Source organism: Lepisosteus oculatus, chromosome 1 (assembly GCF_040954835.1).
Source record: "Lepisosteus oculatus isolate fLepOcu1 chromosome 1, fLepOcu1.hap2, whole genome shotgun sequence".
NCBI classification, from domain to species: domain Eukaryota; kingdom Metazoa; phylum Chordata; class Actinopteri; order Semionotiformes; family Lepisosteidae; genus Lepisosteus; species Lepisosteus oculatus.
Genome location: NC_090696.1, coordinates 20088401 through 20115181, shown reverse-complemented (window position 1 = coordinate 20115181; position 26781 = coordinate 20088401). Strand labels below are relative to the sequence as shown.

At 43.9% G+C, this 26781-nt stretch overlaps 1 protein-coding gene across 8 annotated transcripts in view; it reads left to right on the top strand.

Annotated features, from left to right (window-relative positions):
• Nucleotides 1-26781, top strand: part of LOC102698474 (sodium channel protein type 8 subunit alpha) — a 98057-nt gene that overhangs the window by 22865 nt on the left and 48411 nt on the right. For 5 of the 8 annotated variants that reach the window (XM_069187081.1, XM_069187104.1, XM_069187079.1 and 2 more), the window contains 8 exons: nt 8100-8219; nt 10551-10639; nt 11957-12085; nt 15044-15135; nt 22833-23054; nt 23626-23689; nt 24038-24179; nt 26398-26604. In XM_069187081.1, coding sequence (XP_069043182.1) covers nt 8100-8219; nt 10551-10639; nt 11957-12085; nt 15044-15135; nt 22833-23054; nt 23626-23689; nt 24038-24179; nt 26398-26604 — 1065 coding nt within the window. Of the gene's footprint in view, nt 1-8099; nt 8220-10550; nt 10640-11956; nt 12086-14774; nt 14867-15043; nt 15136-22832; nt 23055-23625; nt 23690-24037; nt 24180-26397; nt 26605-26781 lie in introns of all 8 variants that reach the window. The other 3 variants (XM_069187082.1, XM_069187108.1, XM_069187096.1) reach the window with 1 other exon arrangement.

Sequence of the window (26781 nt, the reverse complement as noted above, 5' to 3'; positions counted from 1 at the left end):
CAGGAGCCAGCGCGTATCTCTTTGGCACGTCGGTCTCTGGCTGTGCAGGACTGAGGGGTGACTGTACCTGGTGGGCACACCTCTTTGGACTCTGCAGGCCACCACTCTTGCAGTGGGCATGAAGTCGCGCTCCCCTCCTCTGGCTTTTTTGTCTAGTCTTTTCCGTTCCTCGGGTTGTTCGATTAACTGGGACAACTCATATTTTCTCTCTGTCTGAAAATGTTTTTGAACTTTAGTACTGGGGCCCCTTTAGAATATTCTTCTTTGAAAAATGACTGTTTTAATTGTCCACAAGGGAGCAGTGTTAGTAAAACAAGAAGTCAGTCAATCAATCAGTTTTATTCTTGTATGTAGCTTTTCAGTACAGAGCATTCTCAAGGCACTTCACATAAATTATACAATAAAAGGTGGACTGCCATGCTGTATGCCATGCACACTTGTGTTGAGTGTAGCGCTAGCTGCCACTGCTGGGATTCAGTTCTATTTGCTCCTGGGCTCTGACCACACCACTCTCTACATTGCCTCACAGTGGACACAGTGCAGCTCTCTACACAGTGGACAAATACACTGCACAAAAATACCAGGTCCTGTGACCTGGCAGAATATTGCACATTTCAGGTTTCACCTTTGTGTTTTGGACGGCACAGTGGTGCAGTGGATAGCATTGCTGCCTTGCAGCTCTAGCTCCCTGGGTTCAATCCTCGTGGTTCTATCTGTGTGGAGTTTGTATCTTCTCCCCGTATTTTTGTGGTTTTCCTGAGGGTGCTCAGGTTTCTTCCCACAGTCCAAAGACATGCTGGTGGGTTAATTGGCTTCTGGGAAAATTGGCCCTGTTGTGTTTGTGCCCTGTTGTCTTCTGTGATGGACTGGTGTCTCTTCCAGGGTGTACCCTGCCCTGCGCCCATTGCTTGCTGTGATAGGTTCTGGCTCCTCCGTGACCCTGTACTGGAAAAAGCCATTAGAAAATAGGTGGATGTAACTCGCTGAGCAAACTGATTATATTCACACTCTTGCTCTCACACGCTCGTGTCACGGTTTACACAAACAACATTTACACAACAAAACAGTAAGTGTTCAGGGCCAAGAATACAGGTTAGTCTTCAGAAAGCTATCCGTGTGGTTTTCTTTCTAATTGAAGAAAACATTTCTGCCTTTTTGGTGCATAGAATATCTTCCCTGTCCCTCCTTGCACACAGCAAGCATGTCTTTATATACAGAAGACGTTTAGGGCTACTGAACCAGTGAATCATCTAATTCACTCCATTGCACAATTTTGCCACAGCCAGCTCTTTAATTATTTAATTGGTAATCATCAGGATCAATGTATCAATGAAGGAGCTGGTTAGATCAAAGTAAAGCAAGAATTGGAAGGGCCTCAAGCTGAGTAGCCCTGGTTTATATATCACTGTGTGTTACAGCTCTGTGTGAGTATTGGAACTCTGCATGTGGAACACCTGGCATCTGGAATCTGGTGTTTTTTAGTTTTTTAATTGTAACGGCACTGCTTGAACCTGAGTGAAAGCAGCATTGCAGGGCAGTAAGAAAACCCAAGTGCACGCAGAGCAGGTGAGCGGACAGGGAGGCTAGAGGTGTTAGCAGGCAGACAGACACAATCCAGAGGAAGTTCCAGAAACATACTTAAAAAAATAAAGCTCATTTGAAACAAAACAAAGCTCTTAGCCGGGAGATCCACAAAACATGGAGTTTGTGGCACGCAACCCCATTGAAGGGTTGTAATACCAGGACTGCCCACTAGAGGTCGTGTAGCATCAAAGGCTTGTAGTTCCCCACAGCAAATAGTTTGACCTGTAGTCAGTGATGGTATAATTGGGCATTTAGTGTGTGTTCATTTTCACATGGGGCTTATTATTGGCTTTAGTTTTGTATGCGAGGGTGTGAATACTTCTGGGGAACAGTTTGCAAGTATAGATGAAGTTTGGAGTCACAGTAAGAGGAGTAGTACTGTAGCTGGTGGAACAGAGGACAAAGAGGTGGGTGTAGTATGGGTAGTAGTAGTTCTGGGGTGGAGGTAGCCACCCTTCCAGAAGCTCCTGTTTATTTTGTAGAAGTCTGATGTATTTGGAAGCTGGTTTGTTATAGCTTCTTTAAAAACAAAGCCACAAAATCTCCTGTACTTTTGAAAAACAGATGTGTGTTGTGTGGGCCCCTGAACCATGCTATAAAACAGGAGGGGAGCTGAGCCCCTTGAGGTACAAATCTGTGTGATGTGTCCTTGTCTGTGGCCTGATCCATAAGCTCCCCCATCTCAATGAGCTATTTCATCAAAACTGTCCTCAGTGCCAGGTTGGAGGAACTACGGAGCAGAGGTTAGCCAGGCTGTGGCAGAAGCAGTAGTGCCCCCTCTCCTTTGCTTTTCTCTTTCAGGAAAAAAGCCAGTTGCTCACTGTTTCTCTCCATTCTATGTCATGTGCCTCAGTACTTAACTGAGTTGGAGTTCTCAACTAGCTGCGTCTCGAAAGAAGCCAGGATACAATATAGGCTGGGCGTACTCCCAGGGTCCTTTGCATAAGGAAGTGCCTCCTGGTCTTGTTCTTTCCAGTGACCATTTTCAACATTAGAACCCTTTGTGAACATATTGTCCTTCTGCCCCCCAGGGTTCCTGGAGTTGCAGCAGCGAGCAGCTTCTCAGTCCTAACCAGGGGTTAATGCAGCACCACCTCGTAAGAGCACCATATCACTCTGGCAAATGCATGTGGATCTCATTAAACATTTATGCAAATTGCCATGTTTTATTTAAACAAGTATGAGGTTATCTGCTTACACATGCAAGCAGTCCCCTTTTCTCTCTCTCTCTTTTGCCAATTTGAGATAAATGTTTTTTGCCCCTTTAGGCAGATACCCTGTCCAACACAATGTTTTGAAACTATTTCTGTTGAGTAAAAATACAGTTTTCACTAATGGAGTTTGTAACAAGTTTGTGAGGAAGGTTAGGTCCTAGTCTCGCCTACTTCTGCTCTCTTATGTACATATGCATCTCGCCTCCTGTCTCTTTGCGCATTTCAGTCACACCCCATCTGCTCCCTTGTGGAAGTGAGGTTGGGAGACCCCTTACAGTCAGGCTACCCTCTTCTCTGCTGGGAGAGCTACACCAAATGAGCTCTAATATATTTGTCCCTCTATCACATTCATTAGTAACCGTGCCTTAGAGTAGTTCGGTTAGATCCCAATTTCCCAAAGTGAATCTTCACCTAAGGACAAGAATTAACTAAACGATTCATGATTCAAGCTCAAATCTTTAAAATGGCGTTGCACTGAGCGAGCGCAGCAGTCCAGCAGTATTTCTGGGTCTCCAACTCATCAGTAGCTTCGGATCTGTGTGGAGGAGAGTTATTCTTGTCTTGTTTAGCTTCTGTTGAGCCTGGTCAGCTGTAACATTGTTACCTGCGGTACAAACCTGTAAAGCTCTCTGTGGCAAACTGTGGTGAAGGGGGCTAGAGTAAATAAAAAAACTGATTGATTAACTGAACCAGTTCAGCATTTAACACATTCCTAGAGAGATGATAATCAGATAAAAGTCATGCACATAGCACATGCTTGATTGCTGACCAGTGAGGCTTTGAGTCCGGAGTGTGGGAAGTGGAAAAGAGAGTGTCAGCGATGGGGCGCTAGAGCGTTGTGATCACCACGCTGATGACACTGTTCTCCTTCTCCACCTGGATTGTAATAGTGCACAAGCATCCTTCCTCCTCCAGCGCACACGCATAGCAGGACAATTGTCATTATTGATCTGTGAAATCCAAACTCAGGCCCGGAGCCGCCTGCCAGCTAGGCACTCGAGCAGGGGAGCTCGGAGAGAGAGGGAAGGGAAGGGGGGAGACCCTACAGGACATCGCGAGTCCTGGAACACAGCTCTTACCTAACAGGCTGCCAGGGGAAACCTAAGGGCTGCAGTCGTACGATCAGAATGTTGTTTCCAATCCATTTCCGGTTCAGAATCGGATTCATCCAATGGACACGGTCCTGGAAATCCATTTTTTGAGGGCACAATCTCCCTGCTGGGTGCTTTTTGTTAGTATGTTTTAGGAAAAGATGTTCTAAAACTATAGAGATTTGCTTTGGTTTTATTAAAAGTGGTGTCTTTCAGCTGACACAGGTGGCCTCTGTCCTGACAGACTATTTTATGTGATGTCTCACTTACTCAGGCATTGACTGACGAAGAGGGAAACCCTAGCGCTTGTTTATTTGACCTTGGTTACACACCTATGTGGGGGTGTGAATTTGTAGGCTTGTTGGTTCCTGTCTAAGGCTGAGCCAAGAGGTTTAGCTACACTATACGGCTGTATCATAACCTGGAGTTAATCTGTTCAGAAAATAAACAGATTTATTTGGCTTTGTATTATACTACAGTACCTTACAGCATTCTGTTTAGTGCCAGTGGCCAAGTATGGGGCTCTTTGTGCTTGTGATTTGCCTAATGAAAATATTCTCTGACTGTTGCACTTTCTGTAATACTGGTGTTAAACTGAAAACAGGCCTAGAGCTGTGCTCCACTGGCGTTGAGGACCCAGCTGGAAGCTGCATGGAATGTCAATAATACGGAGAACAGGAGGCACTTTTTTACCCAAACAGTGTGGCACAGTCTGTCCAGCCATGTTGATGAAGCTGAAAATTTAAAGAAGCGGCAGGTTGAGAACCCCAGATCAATTCGCTGCTAACTCCAAATGGGCCAGATGGGCCGAGTGGCCTCCTCTCTGATAAGAGCAGTTTTTGACCCAATCTTATTAAAAAAACACAGGACATACAATGGGTAGAAACAGAGAGAAGTGGGCATATCTGTGCTTAGGAGGCCCTGGGACAGAGCAGCAACAGACAGGAGATACCTCTGCTTCTTCCAGAGCCTGGCTGACCCCTGTGCCATTGTTTTCCCAGCCTGGCTGTGAGGACAGTGTGTCCAGGGGCTGTTTTTGATGGCATAGCTCATCGAGACTGCCCAGCCATGTTGTTGAAGCTCATACCCTGGTTTCTTTCAAGAAATGGCTGGATGAGATCCTCAGATCAATAGAGAGCTGTTATTGTTCAGAAGGACTGAAGGGCCTCCTGTCGTCTGTGACTGTTTGTCTGTGGGTCATTATACACGAGCCTGGTTGTGTTTTATACACAAATGTGCAGTCTCTTAAGAGCCAGACGTATTACTCCTTCATTGCACATTCCTGTTTAACGGCTCCCAGACAGCTGCCTCCTCTGTCTGACTTTCTCCTGTGCGGGTTGCGGTTCTGGATCTGCTGCAGGCTTCTGCGGGGGTTATCATTAAAGGGCATGATGTTGTGTGTGAGCTGTGGGGATCCCCAACATTGAAGTGAGGCGGTGGGGACTGCCCCCCTCAATCCCATTCAATCAGCAGTCTGTTTCTGTGGCCGGCTGCAGCAGCTGATTAAGTGCTGTGATGCGCAGCAGCCATTTGTCAGTGAATGAACTGGGAGGCGTTAACCCACGGCTCAGAATTGGGGGTGCTGAAGCTGCAGGAACAGCGGGGTTCATGCCACCTGTCCTAGAGAGAGCCGGGCCCCCAGCTTCCCCCAGGCTCTCAGGTAGTACCAAAGGAGAGGAACATGCAGCCTTTGGAAGTTGTTATGCTTTTTACAAAACTGTATTTAAAAACAAAAGCGTATTTTCCAATTCTCCAAGCTCCAACTTATGTTGCAAAAGAAACGTCTCAGGAAATTAATTCAGGTCTAGAATACATTTTTTACAAGCACTTGTATGAGGAATTATCATCAATCTTGCCACATGTCCCCGGGGGGGTTTAACACGCCCAGGAGGTGCTTGTCTGCGCGTGAGATCTCCCTGCGCCAGCCGGCTGCGGGATGCTCGCTGAAGGTCGGACGGAGGACGAGCTCAGTCGACAGTAGAAAAATGAACGTCTGGAAGCGGAATTCGGCTGGGACCCCGTCTCTCTTCCCTGTCCGTTGGCTCAGGCCTGTGCCTCTGGAGCTGTGCGCCTTCCTCCGGCACACTGTGGTGATTTTTTAAGAGTTTTGCCGTGAAACGGAAAAGAAAAAAGGATGATTGGAAATCCTCGATCCACTAAATCATCTGCCAACTCATCAGCTCCAAATGAATTTCAGTCTTTTATTAAAAAGCTGGATAAGCCTGACCCTCGCGTGCCCCTGCAGTTCTGCATTTCAGGGCCGAGACCTTTCACTTCTCCCTCCCTTGTTTTCCAGAGAATGATCTCTGGGGATGAGAGGGGGACTGGGGAGTGGCTGGAAAGAACCCCAATCACCCCCACAGTAATCTTACTTCATAAAATGTTTTCAGATTTTAAAACAGGTGGTGATTTTAAAATGATCTATACAGCTTTTTTGCTTAAAATGCATAACTGTTTAACACCTTAATGTAATGTGAAAAGACAGAAGTGTGACTGGGTCATTCACTTTCTGAAATCTCAGCTGGATTGAGGCCCAGATACCTCAGTGTAACTGGAGGACTGGCTGGGGGACACAGAGGGTTAACTCAAGGCGTTAGGACTCGGGGGGTGAGCCAAAGCAGTCTTGGCTGTCTCAAGCAGAGACTTTCACAGAGACAGCCCCAGAGCTGCCACTTTCTAAAAGCTGCTTGGTAACAGATTTTTGTGCTCATTTTTCATTTCTCTGTTGGTGTACTGTTAGGGAATTCCATGCTGTTGTCTTATGGTTTGGATTAAATAACAGATATTTACAGCCAAGATTGCCTGGGAAGACTGCACTGGGAATGACATCATCGCTGTGCCGCCTGGAGCACACAGGTGCCCGCTTACGGATGCTTTTCTAAAGCCATGTGCACAATTGGTTAGCGTCCCTGCAGCGATACTTTTCCTTGTAGCCTTCAAGACCTTGTTTTTAGATGGTGTGCCCTCACCGGGATGGGACATTGGGGAATTTATGCTGGAGATGAAACATCAGGGTCCATGCTTGACTTCATGGGCAGAGCTGCAGGAAACACAAATTCATGCATTTGAGTTGCTTTTCCTTGGCGTTCCACAAGATTGCCAGAGGAGAGCGTGTGTGTTTCCTTGTCTGTGGGCAATCTGACAGGGCCCTCCGGTTCTGCAGTCATGTAAAAGTCACTGTAGAACTGAAAGGAGTTCTGCATTTGTTTAATTTCCTGTTTGTCAAATTCAGTTCTGAAAATGTTATGCCTTCCTCTCGAATAGTTTTTCTTTCACTTCCCCCCAAACTTTGTAAATTAGGCTAAATGGCCTTGAAGCTGTGCTTCAGTAAAAAAGCATTAATCTTCTCAGTCGGTGTTCCCAGCCCACTCCTGGAAAGCACCGCCCGCTGCAGAGTCAGTGTTTCCTGCAGCTCTGGTCTGGTCGCTGGCGCGAGGTGGGCAGAGTGGAAGACACGTAAAATAGCAAAGAAGCTTCCCTGCGTTCTTGCATTTTCAACACCAGTTTCTGCTCTCAGCCTTACAGGATCCTCTCCTCCTGTGGACTGTGGCTGGCTTTTGCATCGCCCCATGCACACGGCCTGAAACCAGCACTCCCCCCCTTCTCCCCAAAGACCATCTTCATTTTCCCAAACCGTTTCCCATGGCAATCAGTAAAGATAAAAAAGCCATTTTAACATCCCGGCTGCAGAAGGTATTGGTCCCCTGTCTGAGATGAAGTTGGAGAGCATCATTTGGTCTAATGATGTCTTGTGAACTCAATCCCAGTGATCTCAATTACAAAACACTCATTCTAGCAATGAGCAATAACTCTTGTAATCTAGTCATTGAATTTACCCCTACAGGCTTCCAAAGCTTACGTCTGCAATTGTCTGTATCCTGTTTTGTCTTGTAATTGAATCATGTGTGCACAAACCCAAAAGAAAATGTTCTGCATGATAAGATGACAGGCGTGCCACCTGTGTACTGCGAGCACTGGATGCCACATAAGGCCTGAGACAGTGCAGAACACACATATGATCACAAAGCCTCCTCATCTGACTGGTACGTTTCCCAGCCCTGTATACCTGCTGTTTCCATTTTTAATTTTCTCTAATTTTTCCCCCTGATGCAAAAAGTGGCATGCATGAGAATTTAAGTACGTGTTGCGCTCTGAATTGCTGCTTCTGCAATTCTGTTTAACCCCTCTCTCTCTTTCTCTCTCTCCACAGACGTTTATAGTGATAAACAAAGGGAAAACAATCTTCCGCTTTAGTGCCACGCCTGCCTTGTACTGTATAAGTCCTTTTAATCTACTTAGGCGAATAGCTATTAAAATTTTGATACATTCATATCCTTTCAAATGGTGCAGAAGACCGGAAGATGAATTAGTTTAGGTCCTTCTCAAATTTCCTTTTGTTGCAATAGTGTTCGCAGTATGATATATTTGCATTGTGTTTTTAGAGCTGTCTGTCTCCTTGCCACCTGTCCTTGACGACATCAAATCCAACACAGGGGTGTCCAGTCCTGGTTCTGGAGGGCCGGTCAGTTGTCTACAAGTTTTCAGAGTCTCTTCAAAGCAGTAGCATCTAAAGAGCTGGGAGAAACTGTTCAACTGGTACGATTGATCCAATAAGCTGATGGAGCTCATTAAGAGCTGAGTTGAAATGTAAACCTGTAGAGACGCTGACCATCCGGGACCAGGGTTGCCATTCCCTAGTGTAGGATTTGGTAATTTTGGTGATGTGCAGGACATGTTGTAAGAAGACAGCTCTAAGAAACACTCAAATGCATCAAACTGTAAACAGTTCTGGGGTACAATTTGTTTTTTTTGGGGGGGGGGATTGTTCTTTTTAATACAGTTGATATCTTATGTGATCCTCGAAGAGATGTTCCATTTCAAGAGCAGCATTAATAAGAGCAGTATGACTGACTAGTGATGAAGATGATAGCCTAAGAATCCTGTGTGATGAGCTAATGAATGACCTCAAGCATTTAAGTGCTTCTGTCTGGTAGGATATTTGTGTTTTTGCATGGGTAGCCCACAGTTCAACAGTCCTTAACTTGTCTCTCATCAAGACTACAAAATCATGCAATGTGTAATAATCTACACCAAAAGAGATGGGCAGCTCCAGTCTTTGAGGGCCTGGAGAACTGAACTGCAGGCTGTACAGGTGCTTCTCTTTTTGTAATCAAACAGTAGTGATCTGACTTTTTAAGCCGATTATCTGAATAAGTAGATAAGATCTGAGGTAGAATTAAAAACTGAAGACCACGTGACCATTGAAAACTGGAGTTGCCCATTTCTGAGATATACATGCAGTATATATCTAGTTTTATTATATGCATCAAATCCTTGCATTATATTAAATTAGTGACACTAATGATGCACTTAACGTTATGCTCAATTAGACCAGGGCTGCTCACATCTGGTCTGGAGGTCCATTGTGTGCAGGTTTTCTTGGCCTCTTTAAAGCAGCAGCACTCAAAGAGCTCCTCAGTGGGTTCGTTAAGCCAGTAACGACCTCATTTAGCTGGTTAAGAGCTGAGCTGAAATGAAAGCCAGCAGACAGAAGCAGTATTGGGCACCCATGATTAGACAATAAGGGAATTTGGATAAAATGCCCATCTTGGCCTCAAGGAAACCAATCGGCCATAAGTCAGTGCACTGGGATTTTGGGGACAGCAGGAGAGGTTAATTACAGAGCCTCTTCTGTGGAAATGCATAGCTCCTGGAAGCAGCTGCAGTTACCAAGGAGGGTCCTAATCTGGATGTGTAAGGAGTACGGCACAGTGGGAGCAGTTCTATCTGTCCCCACACTTTAGCGCACAAATTTCAGATGGGATGAGTCGGATACCACTACTTCATAAACTTTGCTGAAATCAATCTGGTGAATATGCCAAGCTTCCTCCTTTTAAAACTGTAACCTTGCAACTGCCTGATAGAGATTCCCAATGCTGGATTGAGAGATTCATACAATATCGTCATTATTATAAAATTGTCTGGAGACAGTTTTCATTTTATGCTCTCTTGATATTGTTTTTAATAGATCTTTGGAAGCTGATTTTCTGATCAAAAGTAATAATTATAATTAATTATAACAAAGTACGTAGTGCCTGACATATGTTTTTATTACAGATTATATCCTCCCTGATGTGTTTTTACTTTAGTCTTTAGCTGTATTTTAGATGGCAGTTTATCTTTAGCCTTTTTTGTAAAAGCCCCAGTTAATGAACTTACTTCTTAGTCCACTCTAAAAGACGATGATAATGTTGGCTTGGCTGGTGTGAGAAACGTCCTTTAGCATGAATTGTGTTTTAGTGACTGTGGCTAAAAAGGAGACTTCAAGGCTCTGGGATCATGGTACCAGCTGACAACAACTGTACTTCTGCAATAAATCATTTGTTTGAGCAGGAGGCAAGATGGGAGGACTGAAGAACTGTGGGTGTCCCATTTGTAGTTCAAAAGCACAAAAGTCTTGAGGATTAACGGTAGGAATAGGAAATTTAAATCTGCAATGGGGTGTAAGATTTTTTTAGTTTACTTACCTTCATAAGGTATTTGGAAGTTAGAATTTCTTGCTTTTCTTGCTTTTCTCTGATTTTCGAAAGGAAAGGGGAGGGAGTGTCTTCTGTTTTGCCAGTCAAGTCCTAAAAGCTTCCTTAACCGACTTTTCCTTACAGTATTCAGCATGATCATTATGTGTACAATTTTGACCAACTGTGTATTCATGACTTTTAGCAATCCTCCAGAATGGTCGAAACAAGTAGAGTAAGTATGTCTTCACATCAGAGCATGCTTACCTTTTACATACGTTCTGGTTTCTCAGGGCTGGCACAAAATGTGTGCCGTATATCTGTGTTCTCCAGTCCTGGTCCTGGAGGGTTCCAGTTCAGTATGTTTTATGTTTCGCCCTAAATTGCCTGTTTTTGAAATTCAGTTACCTAAATTGCCTGTTTATAAATGGCCAGTTTTTATTTTTTTAATTCTTATAACTACTTGTGAGTGGTTATAAGATCATTTAAACAAGTAAAATGTGCAATGACAGGACTGTGGTTTTCGAGAATTGAAGTGTATTCAGTTTGTTCCAGACTATCTGGCTTATTATAACACATTTTGTGCTTAATGGATCACTATTAGTTTGTCCTGTCTTTGGAAATCGTATTATAAGTTTTATAACCTTAACGTGTGTTACAGAGTTAAAGTGGTTATCTACAGTATAAAACCCCCTGGGAATGGGTATGTTTCAGGACAGGTGCTGGAGACACTTGCTATATGGCCCTTAACATTTCCTAGGAACACATTTATACCTTGCATGATTCTAAGACAAGTGTGCCAGGTTCGAATGTACCTGATCACCAAGTGGTACTTGACCCAGGGAAGTCATGCTTTAAATCTATATGATGTGCTAGGATGACAACTCTAGAGCAGGGTAGGCAGCTCCAGACTTCTTAGGACTTAGTTCATTTAGCATCTGATAAAAAAAAACTTTTAAACAAAGAGGTGATTTCACTTATCCAGTTATTTAATTTGGTTAATTATGAGCTGGGGCAAAATGAAAAGCAGTGTCTGTGCCACAGGAGGACTGGGGTTGCCTGTCCCTGGTCTAGAATACTGCAGTGGGTTCCAGTCACTATAGATTAGGGTTGGGTAAGCTTCAGAACTTGAGGAGGAGTCCTGTAGTTATTCTTTCAATGAGCAAGTGGTTTGTAGCCCAATTACTTGACATATGTAATGTAGATCAGAGGTGGGATACAGACCATAGCATCCTGTTGTCCTGGAGTTGGACTGGAGTTGCCTGTCCCTGCCATATAACAAAACCCAAATGACCGCCTGTGCAGGTCATATCTGGGTGCAGCTCTTATGGGTAAAGGAGTCTTCAGGCTTGACCGTTAGTTCAGAGATCCACCAGTGCATGCATTGTGAGCAAACTGAGCAGGATTTCTCTTGCAGTCTTAAGATTAATTCCAGTTTATCAGTTCAGTGGACTGTGTGGTTAGAGAGGAGGCGTGATTTAAGTATGCAGTCGTGCTCTTGCCTGTTTCCTGACACTAAATAGGCCATGCCGGTTCTTCTCCTGTTTTGCAGGTACACCTTCACTGGTATTTATACTTTCGAATCAATTGTAAAAATCCTTGCTCGAGGATTCTGTATAGACGGGTTCACGTTCCTCCGAGATCCATGGAATTGGCTGGATTTCAGTGTCATTTCTATGGCGTAAGTATCCTCTGAATGCCTGCTTTCTTTTAGTTCTGATTAACTTTGGAAAATGAACAGTGCAGAAGGGAGGCCTTTGATTAACTCAACCATCCTGTATTTTGGAGACCTAGATAGTCTAGACTTTGCTGGTTCCAATCTGGGCTATGTGATTACCCAATGGGGACTGGAATTCCCTAAATAGTGGTGCACTACCAGCTGAGCATGGCTAAGGATGGGTGGGCTTGAGTCTGCTGGCCTATCTTCCTGTTGCTGTGCTACACTCCCCCTGTTGCTTTCCAGGAGCTCATGAACTTGGGTTGTGATCCAGTTGATGTTGCTGATACTGCCTTGGGTGCTGTAGGACTCAAAATATAAAATAATCAGGATGATTCTGTGCATAATTTAGAGAGATAAAAAATGGAAAGGACAGCACAGTGGTGCAGAGGTTAGCATCGCTGCCTCGCATTGCTGAGGCCCTGAGTTCAACTCTGGCGCTTGGGTGCTATCTGAGTGGAGTTTGGATGGGTTTCATCCAGGTGCTCCAGTTTCTACCCAGAGTCCAAAGACATGCTAGTAGGGTAATTAACTTCTCAAAAATTGGCCCTGGTGTGAGTGTCTCTGTGTCATCCCCTTCACAGCGTATCCTGGCTTGCACCCGTTGCTTGTTGGGATAGGCTCCAGCTCCTCCACGACCCTGTATTGAATAAGCAGTTAGGAAATGAATGGAAAACTGTTTCTCCTGCAGTTTCTGATGTACAAAGGTGCTTGCAGACACATGGTCAGTGTCTCCCAAGCACCTCGGAACCTCAGTTCTTCTCTATCTTTATGTCATATTACATTTTAAGACCTTGTATTTCAATTGAATCTTCAGTCTGCATGATGAGGCTTCGTCTCAGTTTATCCTAATTCATTCTCCTTTGTGCATTTGCCGATGTGGGTATGTTTGTACTGATTTAAAGCAAAAAAGCTCAACCGGTCCAGTCCAGCTTCCAGCTTCCAGCTTCCAGCTTCCAGCTTCCATTCATCTCTCTACTTCCTACTTCACACTTTTCCCTCCGCGCGATCCAGGCTCTGCAGAATCTGTATACTGAAAAATTAAGAGATGAAAAACAGCTGATCACTTGATTGAAATAAGTGCTCAGTTCACCTGGTCCCAGGTGCAGGCTGCACGAAACACTTTGTGTTAAGTGATATACATTACCTTTCCCTTATATCCCTTTAAGATATGATATTTCCCTTAACAAGGCTTTGAAGTTCGGTGTGTTAAGCAACACCCTCAAGCACATGGAGCCCCTAATGGGGGATTAAATTATAGGTGTTTCTTGTAAACTGGTCACAGGTTCTTAGCAGTATGGCCTCCTCGTGAGAAGATTCCTCTTCTTAAGAGCAACAAGATCCTACTACATGTGTGTGCGTGTGAATTTGTGTGTGTATTGTGTGTATTGTGTGTGTGTGTATTGCTAAGATTGTGGTTGATTTTGGGCTTCCAAACATTTTTGTAGGAATTTGCATGTTAATTTTGAATGTATTTGCAAAGGTCCTTATGTGTGCACATACTGTATATTGTATTTCCATCCTTAGATTTACTTACTGTAATTCTTTCCTCAAAAACAGAACATTTGGAAACTGCAACTGAAATTATTATGACTTTACAAGTAAAATCTTCTGATTCTCTCCAAGCTTCAAGAAATGTACCAAGCATGACATATTTATAACCTAACAGAGCACTGAATCTTCAAAATAAGAACATTCTTTGTTTTAGATAATTAATCGTTATGATATTCATATTGTAGAATAGAACATAAGTAAAATGTACAAAAGGTTTAAGAAATGCAGACACACCGAGGACCTCTGTTCTGGGAGGTTAGGGTGGTGCTTTTGTCATAAGGAAAATCTCTCCCTAACTGTGAAAATGGTACAAAAATGCACATTTCATCACAGCAAAAATTTGTTTTCAGAAATCAAGGGATGAGTGTATATTTGTTTTTCCAGCAGGAACTGACAGACCTGTGATCCGCTAGCTGGTATGCCGGCGATCTGATTTTAGCTTGGGCGTGAATCAGCCCCATCTGTTTGCCTGATTGTGTCACATTGCTTCCTAGTCGGTGCACAGAGAGCCCCCAGGGTGAAGGCTGCAGGGCTGTGTGTCGCTCACCTGCTCTCTCCTGTTCAAGGACCCTCTCACCTCCCACGCACACCCTTCTTTCCAGGCACCTGCCGCCTCTTTACACCGCTAGGGGCGGCTGGAGAAGACCTCTGCCGGTGCAAAAACCGTTTCGGTGTGGGTCTTCCTCATTGGTACAGCAATGAAGGACGTGTGAGGGTGTGAGTGGGGATGTTGATTCCTGTACAGGGGTGATGGCAGTGCTGAGAAGGGTGAGGAGGACAAGGGCATTTTTAACAAAAAAATAAAAAACTGACGTCATGAGATTTTAAAATCGGAGTTGCCGATTGGTTCCAATAGCAGTGAGGTCTGTTTTTTTTTACCTAAATGTAAGCCCTTTCACCGTTCCAGCCCTTGGTGTCCCTCTGGGAAACAAGCCTGGGGAAAGGGCAATGTCTGTTCCTTTATTTCTTGTGCACATTGGCCGTATTCCCTTTCCCTTCTCCAGCAGTTGCATTGTCTTCATTAGCCAGGCAGCTCTTGTTTTCTCTTAAAACTGTTTCTTTGTTGTTCACTACAAGTAACTTTGATTTGATTCTGCAGGTATGTAACAGAGTTTGTAAACCTAGGCAATGTCTCAGCTCTGCGCACGTTCAGAGTGTTGAGGGCTTTGAAAACTATTTCTGTAATCCCAGGTAAGACAGCAGTGGGGGGAGAAGGGTCGGTGTTAGGTGTGTTTGGTTGTTTTTGTTTCTTTTTTCGATGGGTAGGCTCTGTGAGTGCCGTTTCCTCCTGGTCGGTGGTGTTGTGCTCCCGTCTCTGGCGTGTTGGTTTTGTCATCGTGTTTGTGTGTGATCCTCCCTTATTTTCAGATATGTCACAGAGTTTGTGGACCTCGGAAATGTGTCCGCGCTGAGAACGTTCCGAGTTCTCCGAGCATTGAAAACTATCTCTGTCATTCCAGGTGAGAGACAATTTAAACACTAAGGCTGATCTGTATCTTTTTTTTTTAATTATTAATATTATTTCAATTTTGTTTTACTCCTTGAAACTAGGTTTTGTTTTTGGTTTTCTGAAAAAAAAATATTTATTTTTAAACAATTCTCAAAAATGGTACCAATACATTTTTGATAGGCTTCGCAGTCTAATTTGAGTCTCAAGGTTCTGCTCAGTTTCTCCCAATCACCCCCAGTATAAATAAAATGAAATAGAATTCAAGTAAAAATGTAGGCGGATGTGTGAATATGCAGAATAATTCTTCATTGAGGATTTAAAAAAGTATAACACATCCAGCAGCAGATACTGGCTTTAGCAGTTTCTAACGTTCTGGCCAGTTCTTGCACATGTAGTAAAAAAAAGAGAGAGAAACATGTGAACATAAATGAACTTGTATTCAGGTATGACCTAAGGATTAAACAGTGCACACTTTGTTAGTTTACATCTGAGGCGCAGAAGCCTGCAGCCTTTGCTCATCCTGTAAGTGAATTCTGGAACCTGATGATCTGCCAAGCTAGGATGGAGTGACCTTGACATAATCAAATACAGCCCTCTGGAGAATCAATAGGGGAGTTTTGCCCCAAGATGAAAACTCTGTAGTATTTAAAATGTCTCTATGATGAGACATGCTTAGACCTGAAGGTGTCAGTTTTCATGTCTTCCTGCTCTGCCAGGTTAGCTAACAGAGCTATCAGAGGTTTCGGTTTGCTTGCAACGACACCCATAGGTTTTCTCTTATATGAGGCTGGATCTGTTCTTATCCAGCTGATGGCAAATCACTGTAAACTCTAGGAATGCATTCAGCACAGGGAATTGTGCTAACACCTCGCTTACTTGCTGAGAGTGCTTCATGTTTCTGTACTGCTTGAGGTTCGCCTCCTTACACACTTGCAGTGGTAAGACTTTTGTACTGGATTAGTTATAATTAAGAGGTCAGCTGGAACACAAAAATACCTTTTTTATACCCTTGGACTGTAAAAAAAACCTGTTAACAAGACTTTCTGACCTTTGACTTTATTTTCTCTGTTATTAAAATAATTGTATTTGTTTGGCACTTTTCACTCAAATGGATCCCAAACCACTTGAGACATAGAGAGGGACCCACTTTACCTTTCACTGGAGCTCAGCCACACCTGGGTGAAACACTGCAGCATTTCTGCACCAGCAGATCGTGGGGAGGAGTGAGAAACCGCATCACCAGTGAAACTAAGCAGGAACGTTCGGGAGGGAAGATAGAAGCCCAGAATGCAATTTACTTATGAGACCAAGGATGCCCCTACTTTTATGAACAGTGCCATGGGATTTTTAATGACCAAGTACTCAGACCCTCAATTTATAGTGTCGCATGAAGGATGGCTCCTTCTATAGTACAGAGTTCCCAGTCACCATGCAGGGGCATTGTTCTGATTCAGAGAGGAGCGCCTCCTACAGGTCCACCAGTAACCACTTAAACCAGCAACCTGGTTTTCCTCAGAGGTCTCCCTTCACAGAACTGATCATGCCTTTCTTACCTTTTTAACTTCTACTCCCCTTCCTTCCTTGCACTTCCTGCTACAAGAAACAGACTTGATTTAATTCCCTAATAAACATGTCAAAGATGTAAAGAGCTGAGTGCCTTCAGCTCTTATTAGAAAAGGGTAGTGCAGCATAAGCAGTTTTGAAATCAATATCACAAGCAGCCAAATTCCAAAACCCTGAACAAGAAATAAAACAAAAAACAAGAACATTTTAAGATCTGTTTAACTTCTGGATAGAGGGATGAAATTACAGCTTAAAAAAGGATTCAGCCCTTGTGAAAAAATGAGCTCGGGTTGGGTAGGAATATGCACGCTTACACCCATGCACTCCTCCAGATGAAAATGGCATACCATTTAGTGAGATCCAGAGGAACATCCTTTATTATTTATTCACGAAGACTGCCAAGCCTAGATTGTGAACACATTTTATGCTGCATGGTGCTTTCCAACAGTCACTTGCTTTTATTATTACATTGGCTAAGAGCTCAGCCGACAGATGGTTTCTTTTTTTGATTTTTGATTTTTTCTTGATTTTTTAAAATTAATTTGTTTTAAACAAACACGGAGGATTTTTTACATCCTACCTGAAAATTCAAAACAAGAGTGCCATTGTAGCAACTGTCATGCTCCACTCGCTAAAAAAAACAGTGAAGCCTGGGGATGGAAAAAACTGATATTCGTTTGCGTGCATTTCCACCTTCAGATCTTGACTGTTTTGCTTAAAGGGTGGAAATTATTCTGCGTTGATGGGAGATGGTGTGGAAGCCTTAGGGAAAAAACACATTGGATCCTACTAGCTGTGGTTCCCTAAAGCCACAGCAGATCCTACTGTCTGTGGTTCCCTAAAGCCATATCGGATCCTACTGTCTGTGGTTCTCTAAAGCCAGCGCGGATCCTACTGTCTGTGGTTCCCTAAAGCCACAGTGGATCCTAGTATCTCTGCTTCCCTAAAGCAACAGAGGATCCGAGTATCTATGGTTCCCTAAAGCAACAGAGGATCTGAGTATCTATGGTTCCCTAAAGCAACAGCAGATCCTACTATCAGTGGATCCCTAAAGCCACATCGGATCCTACTGTCTGTGGTTCCCTAAAGCCACAGCAGATCCTACTATCAGTGGATCCATAAAACCACATCGGATCCTACTGTCTGTGGTTCCCTGAAGCCACAGTGGATCCTAGTATCTATTCTTCCCTAAAGCAACAGCGGATCCAAGTATCTATGGTTCCCTAAAGCCACATTGGATCCTACTGTCTGTGGTTCCCTAAAGCCACAGTGGATCCTAGTATCTATTCTTCCCTAAAGCAACAGCAGATCTGAGTATCTATGGTTCCCTTAAGCCACAGCAGATCCTACTATCAGTGGATCCATAAAGCCACAGCAGATCCTACTATCAGTGGTTCCCTAAAGCCACAGCAGATCCTACTATCAGTGGATCCATAAAGAAACAGCAGATCCTATTGTCTGTGGTTCCCTAAAGCCACAGCGGATGCTAGTATCTGTGGTTCCTAAAACAGAGCGGATCCTACTATCTGTGGTTCCCTAAAGCCACAGCAGATCCTACTATCAGTGGATCCCTAAAGCCACAGCAGATCCTACTATCAGTGGATCCATAAAGCAACAGCAGATCCTATTGTCTGTGGTTCCCTAAAGTCACAGTGGATGCTAGTATCTGTGGTTCCTAAATCACCACAGATCCTACTATCTGTGGTTCCCTTAAGCCACAGCAGATCCTACTATTTGTGGTTCCCTAAAGTCACAACAGATCCTACTATCAGTGGATCCCTAAAGCCACACCAGATCCTTCTATCAGTGGATCCCTAAAGCCACAGTGGATCCTACTATCTGTGGTTCCCTAAAGCCACAGCAGATCCTACTATCTGTCATTCCTTAAAGCCACAGAAGATCCTACTATCAGTAGATCTGTAAAGCCACATTAGATCCTACTATCTGTGGTTCCCTAAAGCCACAGCAGATCCTTCTATCAGTAGATCCCTAAAGCCACAGCAGATCCTACTATCAGTTGATCCGTAAAGCCACACTAGATCCTACTATCTGTGGTTCCCTAAAGCCAAGGTGCATCCTACTATCAGTGGATCCCTAAAGCCACAGCGGATCCTACTATTGGTGGATCCCAAAAGGCACAGCGGATCCTACTATCAGTGGATCCATAAAGCCACAGCAGATCCTACTATCTGTGGTTCCCTAAAGCCACAGCAGATCCTTCTATCAGTGGATCCCTAAAACCACAGTGGATCCTACTATCGGTGGATCCCAAAAGGCACAGCAGATCCTACTATCTATGGTTCCCTAAAGCCACAGCGGATGCTAGTATCTGTGGTTCCTAAGACACAGTTGATCCTACTATCTGTGGTTCCCTAAAGCCACAGCAGATCCTACTATCAGTGGATCCCTAAAGCCACAGCAGATCCTACTATCAGTGGATCCCTAAAGCCACAGTGGATCCTACTATCTGTGATTCCCTAAATCACCATGGATCTTAATATCTGTGGCTCCCTAAAGCACAGCAGTTCCTAGTATCTGTGGCTCCCTAAAGCTCCCCTTTGGTAATTCCAGTAGTACCCACTCACTGCATTTCTGTCTGTGCCAGGCTGCCAGTGTTTGATTCCAGACCCTTGAGAGCAGTGATTCCAGTTGTCAGAGCCAGACTTGAGTGTCTGATACATTTACTGACCCTCTTCCTATGAGAAGAGGTCCTAAGAGATGAGGCATCAGGGCTTCACGTTTTCACCCCGAGAATGACATTGTGTCTCAAACATTGACTGGTCTTCCTGGGTTTTTAAGGAAGGAAGGGCAGTTTGATGACTCTGGCCTGAGCCGCACAGCGAGCGCTGTGCGTCCGTCTGCAGCTCCTATTGTTTACTGCAGACTAGCATGCTGCCAAGCCCTTTTCGGGTCTGAAATCTCGGCCCCTCTCTCTGTAAAGGAGAGATTTTGTTTCGGATGGTGCATACTCCCCGGTTCCGCAGCCTCCTCTTCAGGCTATCGGCCTACTCGCTCTCCTGGCCTGTGTCTTCTGCTGTTCTGCGCGTGGCCTGCCGGGGGCACTGGCCCTGGTGTTTCCTTTTCCATTTCCTGAACTTCAGTTTTGGTTGAACAAGGGTGGCAGGGGTGAGAGGAAGATGACAAGGAAAAAAAGAAAAAAATATATGTTTTCTCAAAAGCTCCAGAGGGAGTACAAGTCAAATCTTTCTTTTCAGCCTTGGAGTTTAAATGACCTGCATGCAGTTCCATCTCCCTGCTTGTCCTCCTGCTCCCAGTCCTCTAGTTTTGCTCATTGTTGTGATGCTATATTATTTCCTGATGAATGTTTAATTAAAATCCACATCATTAGGAGCCCTTCCACAGTTTCCTCTGTCTTGAGTGCAAGTCTGGAGGCAAGGGGGGGGGGTATTAATAGCATCTAATTCTTATAGTTTTAAAATCCAACATGTATATAGTACATTAAAGTGAAATTTGTAAAGAATAAATAAAACAGCCTACCTTAATTGTGCATTATGTCAAAGTCATTTTGAAAGGTAGTGTCAAACGTACTGCCTTCAAAGTTTCCTTTTTGACTGTTTTCAGAAATCTGGCACTCAGGAATTTACAGTAATGTCACTTCTGAAAATCACAATCTCCAGATAGGGGGAAAGCATGATGGAATGGCTCTTAAACTTTGTTCTCTGTTCTCTGGAAATGTGAAAAATAATCATGTTGATTTAAAAAATGGTTTAAATTTTGAAGAGTTTCACAGTAAAGTTACATGGGTTTCATTTTTAGCTAGGACTACATGTATATGTGTGAAAGGGGAATTTTACTTTCCCTTTTAATGCATCCTGAATTTCTACTTAATACTTCTTCAGTTTATTGATGGAGCAGATCAGTTCGGCAGCACATATACTAAAATTGCAGTATTAGCACTGATTAGGGTGGACCCCGTGGACTGACCACAAATTTGTTCAAGTGTTTCAAAGCGGGGGGAGTCGGGAACAAGCTACCCACCCACATGGTTGAAGCTGATACCCTGGTTTCCTTCAGGAAAAGGCTTTATGATATCCTTGAATCAATCATCTGCTAACACACAGGTGGGCCAAATGGCCTCCTCTCGTTTGTAACTTTTCTTGTGTTCATTCCAATTTAGAGATAATTTGCCCTGCCTCTGTATTCTAATAAGGTCTGTGGTAACCAGTCACAGTAAATGAGGAGGAGTTATTGCAGAACAGGGCTGTGTCTACCTTTTAAATAGATAATAATTAATAATAATTACTCACACTTATATAGCGCTTTTCTGGACACTCCACTCAAAGCACTTTACAGGTAATGGGGACTCCCCTCCACCACCACCAATGTACAGCATCCACCTGGATGGAGGATAGATGGAGTATTTACATGTGAAGAAGCAATTGGCTATTAGACCATTTGAATTAGTGTCATGCCGTAACAAGGGTATCCTGAAACACATTGGTAAATCACATACAGATTTGTCCAAAAAATACTGGGCAATGATAAAAGGCAATCCTCACCTATTACTGAACAAAACATCAGGGCAACATTACTCATTTAGATACCTATGTGCTGCGAGTAAATTAAACATACTGTAGTTAAATTGTTATATCGCCACTTAATGATTTGAGCTTGTATCAAAACTATTTTTTCTGTTATAGAGGGTTTCCGAAGAAAGAGAAGTATTAATAATTTTTTAGGGAAGGGGAGTGAGTGTAATATTTTATGTAAAACTGTAACCCAATTGAATGATTTTCTGTCTGCTAGAAGTGATGACTTTCCTCAAAAAGCAATTAGAGTTATTGCAATTACTGTCATTATGCTTTAGATTTTGTTACTGATGCTCTTTAGATCTGTTGTGGAAATGTCTCCTTTGTTAAGAACTTAAAAACGGTTAAAAACTTCAGCCCATTTAGCCCTTTTGATAGTCAGTAGCTAATTGATTCAATGATCTTATCCAGGCTTCTCTTGAAAGAAGCCAAGATATCGGCTTCAACAACATGGCTGAGCAGGTAGTTCCAGACTCACAGATTCTTTGGGTTTAAGATATGCCTCCTATTCTTGGTTTAAAATGCACTTTCACATAGTTTCCCCTTGAGTTCTCTGCTTTGTGTTTCACTGTTGATTCTAAAAAGAAATCCCCTAGGTGGAACATTTCTGTGATGATTATGAATACTTGTATCAGATCCCCACATAGACTTATCTGTTCAAAAATAAAAAGGTTCAGTTCCTCTAACCTTTCAGTGTAGGACATTTCCTTCAGACTATAGAGAGTCAGTTCCTTCAGCCTGTCAGTGTAGGACACTCCCTTCAGACTAAAGAGACTCAGTTTCTTCAGCCTGTCAGTGTGGGACACTCCCTTCAGACTGAATAGACTCAGTTCCTTCAGCCTGTCAGTGTGGGACACTCCCTCCAGACTAAAGAGACTGTTTCCGGCTGTCAGTGTAAGCCCTTAATCCTTAAGACCTGGGATGTATCTAGTTACACTTCTCTGGAATGCTTCCATGGTACTATTGCTCCAGTGCTGCAGTGGTTTCAGGTTTTTCTTTCTTGTGAACCACCACCCCCAACCAAAGTCTCCAAGGAAAAATAATGAGAATCCTCCCTCATTTCTTATTTATCTTATTTATCAGACCAGAAAACAGAGCTAAAGAGATTCAGACTTTACCCTGCAAAGTGGCTGGATAATTTCTTGGGTTTAGCCAGTTGCAGGCTGTTTTATGGGGCCTTCAGCAGGTGCAGCGTAAAGCCTGCTACCTGCATGAAGGTGTGATGTTTGAAGATACGATGGCATTTCTGCTTTGTAAATGTGCCATGTTAAAGCACTAGGGGCTTGGAAATGCTGGGAGAGATCACAGCACTGTACCATACGAGCCTCGTCTGCACCGCTGCATCTCACGTTTGTCCGTATTGTTTTGAGCTTAGATGATGAGAATTAGAATTATTCTTATATGACTCTATGTGGTCCACCTCCTGTTTAATTTTTTCCCCTTATAAGAAGAATATAAAATTGCTATTATAACCGTAGTGATTGGCAATCAGAGGTTAGTGACAGCCCTGCAATGTTGTGCCTGCCTTCCATTGCTCTGTGGTCCTTGGCAATAGTCTACTGTTTTCCTCTGTCTCTTTGTTGCCACCCTGCAGGCCTGAAGACCATTGTAGGTGCACTGATCCAGTCAGTGAAGAAGCTGTCAGACGTGATGATCCTGACCGTGTTCTGTCTCAGTGTTTTCGCCCTCATCGGCCTGCAGCTGTTCATGGGGAACCTGCGGCAGAAGTGTGTCTTCTGGCCCATCAACACCACCGGGCTGTACCTGAGCAACGGGAGCCAGGGCTTTGACTGGCGCGAGTACATCATGAATGACAGTGAGTCCCGCCCGCACCCTCTCCCCTGCTGAACTGCCTGCTGGTTTAGTCCTTTGGGGCTCTTGTAGCCCGCACGCCTGCTTCCCACAGTTAGCGTTTGGATGAGATCCTCAGATCAGTAACCAACTGGCACTCACTTCACCTTGATTGCCCTTGTTTGACCCAAGGAATCTCGCTATTGAAGGAGTCCACATTCCTGACCGGACAGGGTCCAGTCCCGGTTGACTTCAGTAGAAAGCAACTATTTTCACTCTTGTGTGATGTATTTCCTATGTCCAGATGTCCATAAGTGAGAGCCTGATGTCAGTTAAGTGTTTTTTGGGATAGGATGGGTTCAAGAGAGCCTTTGCTTTTGCCTTTGCCTTTTGCCTTTGCTGTCTTTGCTTTTGCAGTACCTAGCAACAAGTGAAAACTGGACACAGCTTTCCAGTAAAGGAACTGGGTGAAAACATGGTGCACGATCTTGATTTTTATTATACCATGTTAGTACACCAAATCAGTAGGTTACTCAGGAACCACCAGGCCTTTATTGATTCATACTATTAATACTATTTTTATTTCTTATTTCCAGCAAATTTTTACTTTGTGCCTGGACAAATAGACGCTCTGCTGTGTGGAAACAGCTCTGATTCTGGGTGAGTTGTTCACTGAGATCTTTACAGACCCTTCAGTTTTCTCAGCTTTAAACAAAACACATGCCAGAATTCACCGTGCCTTCATCAAAGCCTTCAAAGACTAAAGTGATCATAAATTTTCAATGTAGTGGGGATTCCTTCAATGTTTATTAGATGCTTAATGTTTATGCTTATTATTCTTCAGTATATTGAGGAGAAAGATGGGGGGTTAATAGGTCAATGATTTCGTCATCACTTGTTTGCTCAAGATCGCTGCTGTTTGCAGCAAACCCTGAAATGGATTGAAGCTGATTTTTAACAGGAGTCCTAATTTCTCTTAGTCAAAACATACCTCTTCTCTCCATCCAGTCGCTGTCCTGAGGGATACACCTGCATGAAGGCTGGGAAGAACCCAAATTATGGCTACACCAGCTTCGACACCTTCGGATGGGCCTTCCTGGCTCTGTTCCGGCTCATGACCCAGGATTTCTGGGAGAACTTGTACCAGCTGGTGAGTCCATTGGGAGGTTATATCTATCGATATAAACCGCACATCAGAAGAAGGTTATGTTTTATGGCAGCAGCAGGTTCACAGAGTTACCATTTGTAAAATTAGTCTTTAATGTTTCAGGTGGATTGGCATTTTATGGAACAGACATGAGATGGCTAATTCTTCATGCTGATTAACATGCGTCATCAACAGAGCCAATCAGCAATAGTCTACTGTGAAAGTCACAGGCTAGTAGTGTCTGAGGCCACTGCTGGAATGAATACAAGCTGTATCACTGTGACTCATGCTTTGCACCAGGTTGCAGATGCTGTGTTTTGGGATTCTAGCCCATTCCTCTTGTAAGTCCTGGACAAGCAATGTCTGTTTACTGGTGTCCGAGCCCTAGATGCCACACATCATTCCACAGATGTTCAATGGGGGCTCAAGTCTGGCATGTGGGGTGTCCCAGCCGGCAACAAGACATCATTATGCAAGCAGCACTAAAACGTATGTTGTCCGGCTGGAACATGTCAGTGAACTGGTAGTCATGTCAGAATGAGCCCCCGGAGGGGCAGCACTGATGAATTGTCAGGGATTCATTAGTATAGTGCCATGCAGTCGTGTTGCCGTCAGTCAGTACAGGTGGAGCTCTTTAGGGACTAGTTAGGTCTGCCCAGAATATCAAACTCCACTGATCATGGTAAGGTAACCCACTCATTACCTGGCCTAACATTGACAGACACGTTAGAAACTGCCATTGAGCGACAGTGTACTGACTTACTCTGGCCACCCACATAAATATGGCATGACATTCTCTTGATAAGCTGAAGTTATTTGATCCCTTCTGTGTTTTTCTTAATTTTCACCAGGTGTGACTTTTCAACAGGTTAAATAACAAATGACCTCTCTCCACAATGGGGATTGCCCCCCAACGCCATGCCCCGTGCCAACCCTCTCACCACAAGGAGAGCCCTGCCATGCCCCGCACAAACCCTGTCATATCATGCTCATAGCAACTGCTGGGCAGCAGCTGATGTCTGGATAGCAGGATAGCAGATGAGATCCCCTGTGAGGATGTGAGCTGTGTTGTTGTGTCCTTGAGCACCATATGCAGTTCTGCAGTCATCCCAGCTGTGTTATCAACTAACTGATGGGGGTTTAAACTCAGAAGGGTAGATGGAGGTTGAGAATTGGTTTTGGTGTTTTGAACCAGGCAGGCTTCATTATTGCTTAAAGTATTGCCGATGGGCGTGCTTTTCACGGAGGTTTTACTGGCAAGAGTAGTTTTTTTTTGTGAAGTGGGGGAAGAGTGTTCCTCTTGTTACAGGGTCATGGTGGGTTGCATTTAAAAAACAAAGTGCACAGTGCACTGCAGCATATTGCATTTGCAAACTCCCTCAGCCTCCCTCCCTTCACCCTCCCTCATGCTGCCTGCAGATCACATTTATAATTGATAGATGCGTCCGAGAGAATTACTCTCCCCTCTCTGTGAAAGGAACCACAGTTAAACGCAGCTGGAGCTGCCACCTGGTGAGAGCCTGCCTTGAACACTGGTGCCACCCTGAATTAACTGCAGGAACTGGAGCAAAGCTGCAGATTGTTGTGAAACAATGGACGAGGACGAGTGTCACTCTTGCCAGCGCAGCATGCAAAGGCACAAACAGGGCTCTGATGAAATCAATCTTTTTATTTCCTAAAGGGAAACTCCTGTTAACAAGTTGTGGCTGCTGTCACCCTGTGTGACATCATTTGTGAGAATTTTGAGATCAGGTGATCACTATCTCTGATAGCTGCAGACCAAGAAATGAGACCGACAATGCTTTTTTTCAGTTTAATTTGTTGTTCACAGGCTTAAATGCATAGTGCCTCTCTAATAGGCTTCAGAGAAAGTGCCCTGTTTTCATTATTCCTCACAATGAGCTGCGAGGGAGTCTCACTATCTCCTGTTATCGTGGGAAGATTATTAACTTAGAGCAGACTGTTACAGCAGGAGATGTACAAGTTCACTTATAGAGGAGGCTTTCTACCCATTAGGGAAAGCCTTGTCTATATACGTTCAATTTAATTACACTGCAACATTGACTGGATCTTGAGAAAAAATATATCTGCCTGTATATATCTGGACAAGGTTGACTGCAGTAAGAAAGTCGAACCCTCTGGGTCTTCTTCTGGGTCAGCAGTGAAATACAAACTCTAGAACCTTCTCATTGGCAGCCTCTCTCATCTTCCCGTGTCTCAGACTCTGAGGGCTGCTGGGAAGACCTACATGATCTTCTTTGTGCTGGTCATCTTCGTGGGCTCCTTCTACCTGGTCAACCTCATTCTGGCTGTGGTCGCCATGGCCTACGAGGAGCAGAACCAGGCGACGCTGGAGGAGGCGGAGCAGAAGGAAGCAGAGTTTAAAGCCATGTTGGAGCAGCTGAAGAAGCAGCAGGAAGATGCCCAGGTCAGCTGACTTTCCTTCTTCTTTCCCCATTTTCTCCAAGGATGTTATCTATAGCAAGGAATGTTATCTAGATAGATTGGAAATGTCAGTGTAGACCAGGTGATGGGCGTATGAGTGAAACTGAAGGACTGTAGCAACTGTAGGAACTATAAAACATGAACAGTGTTGTAGTAAGGA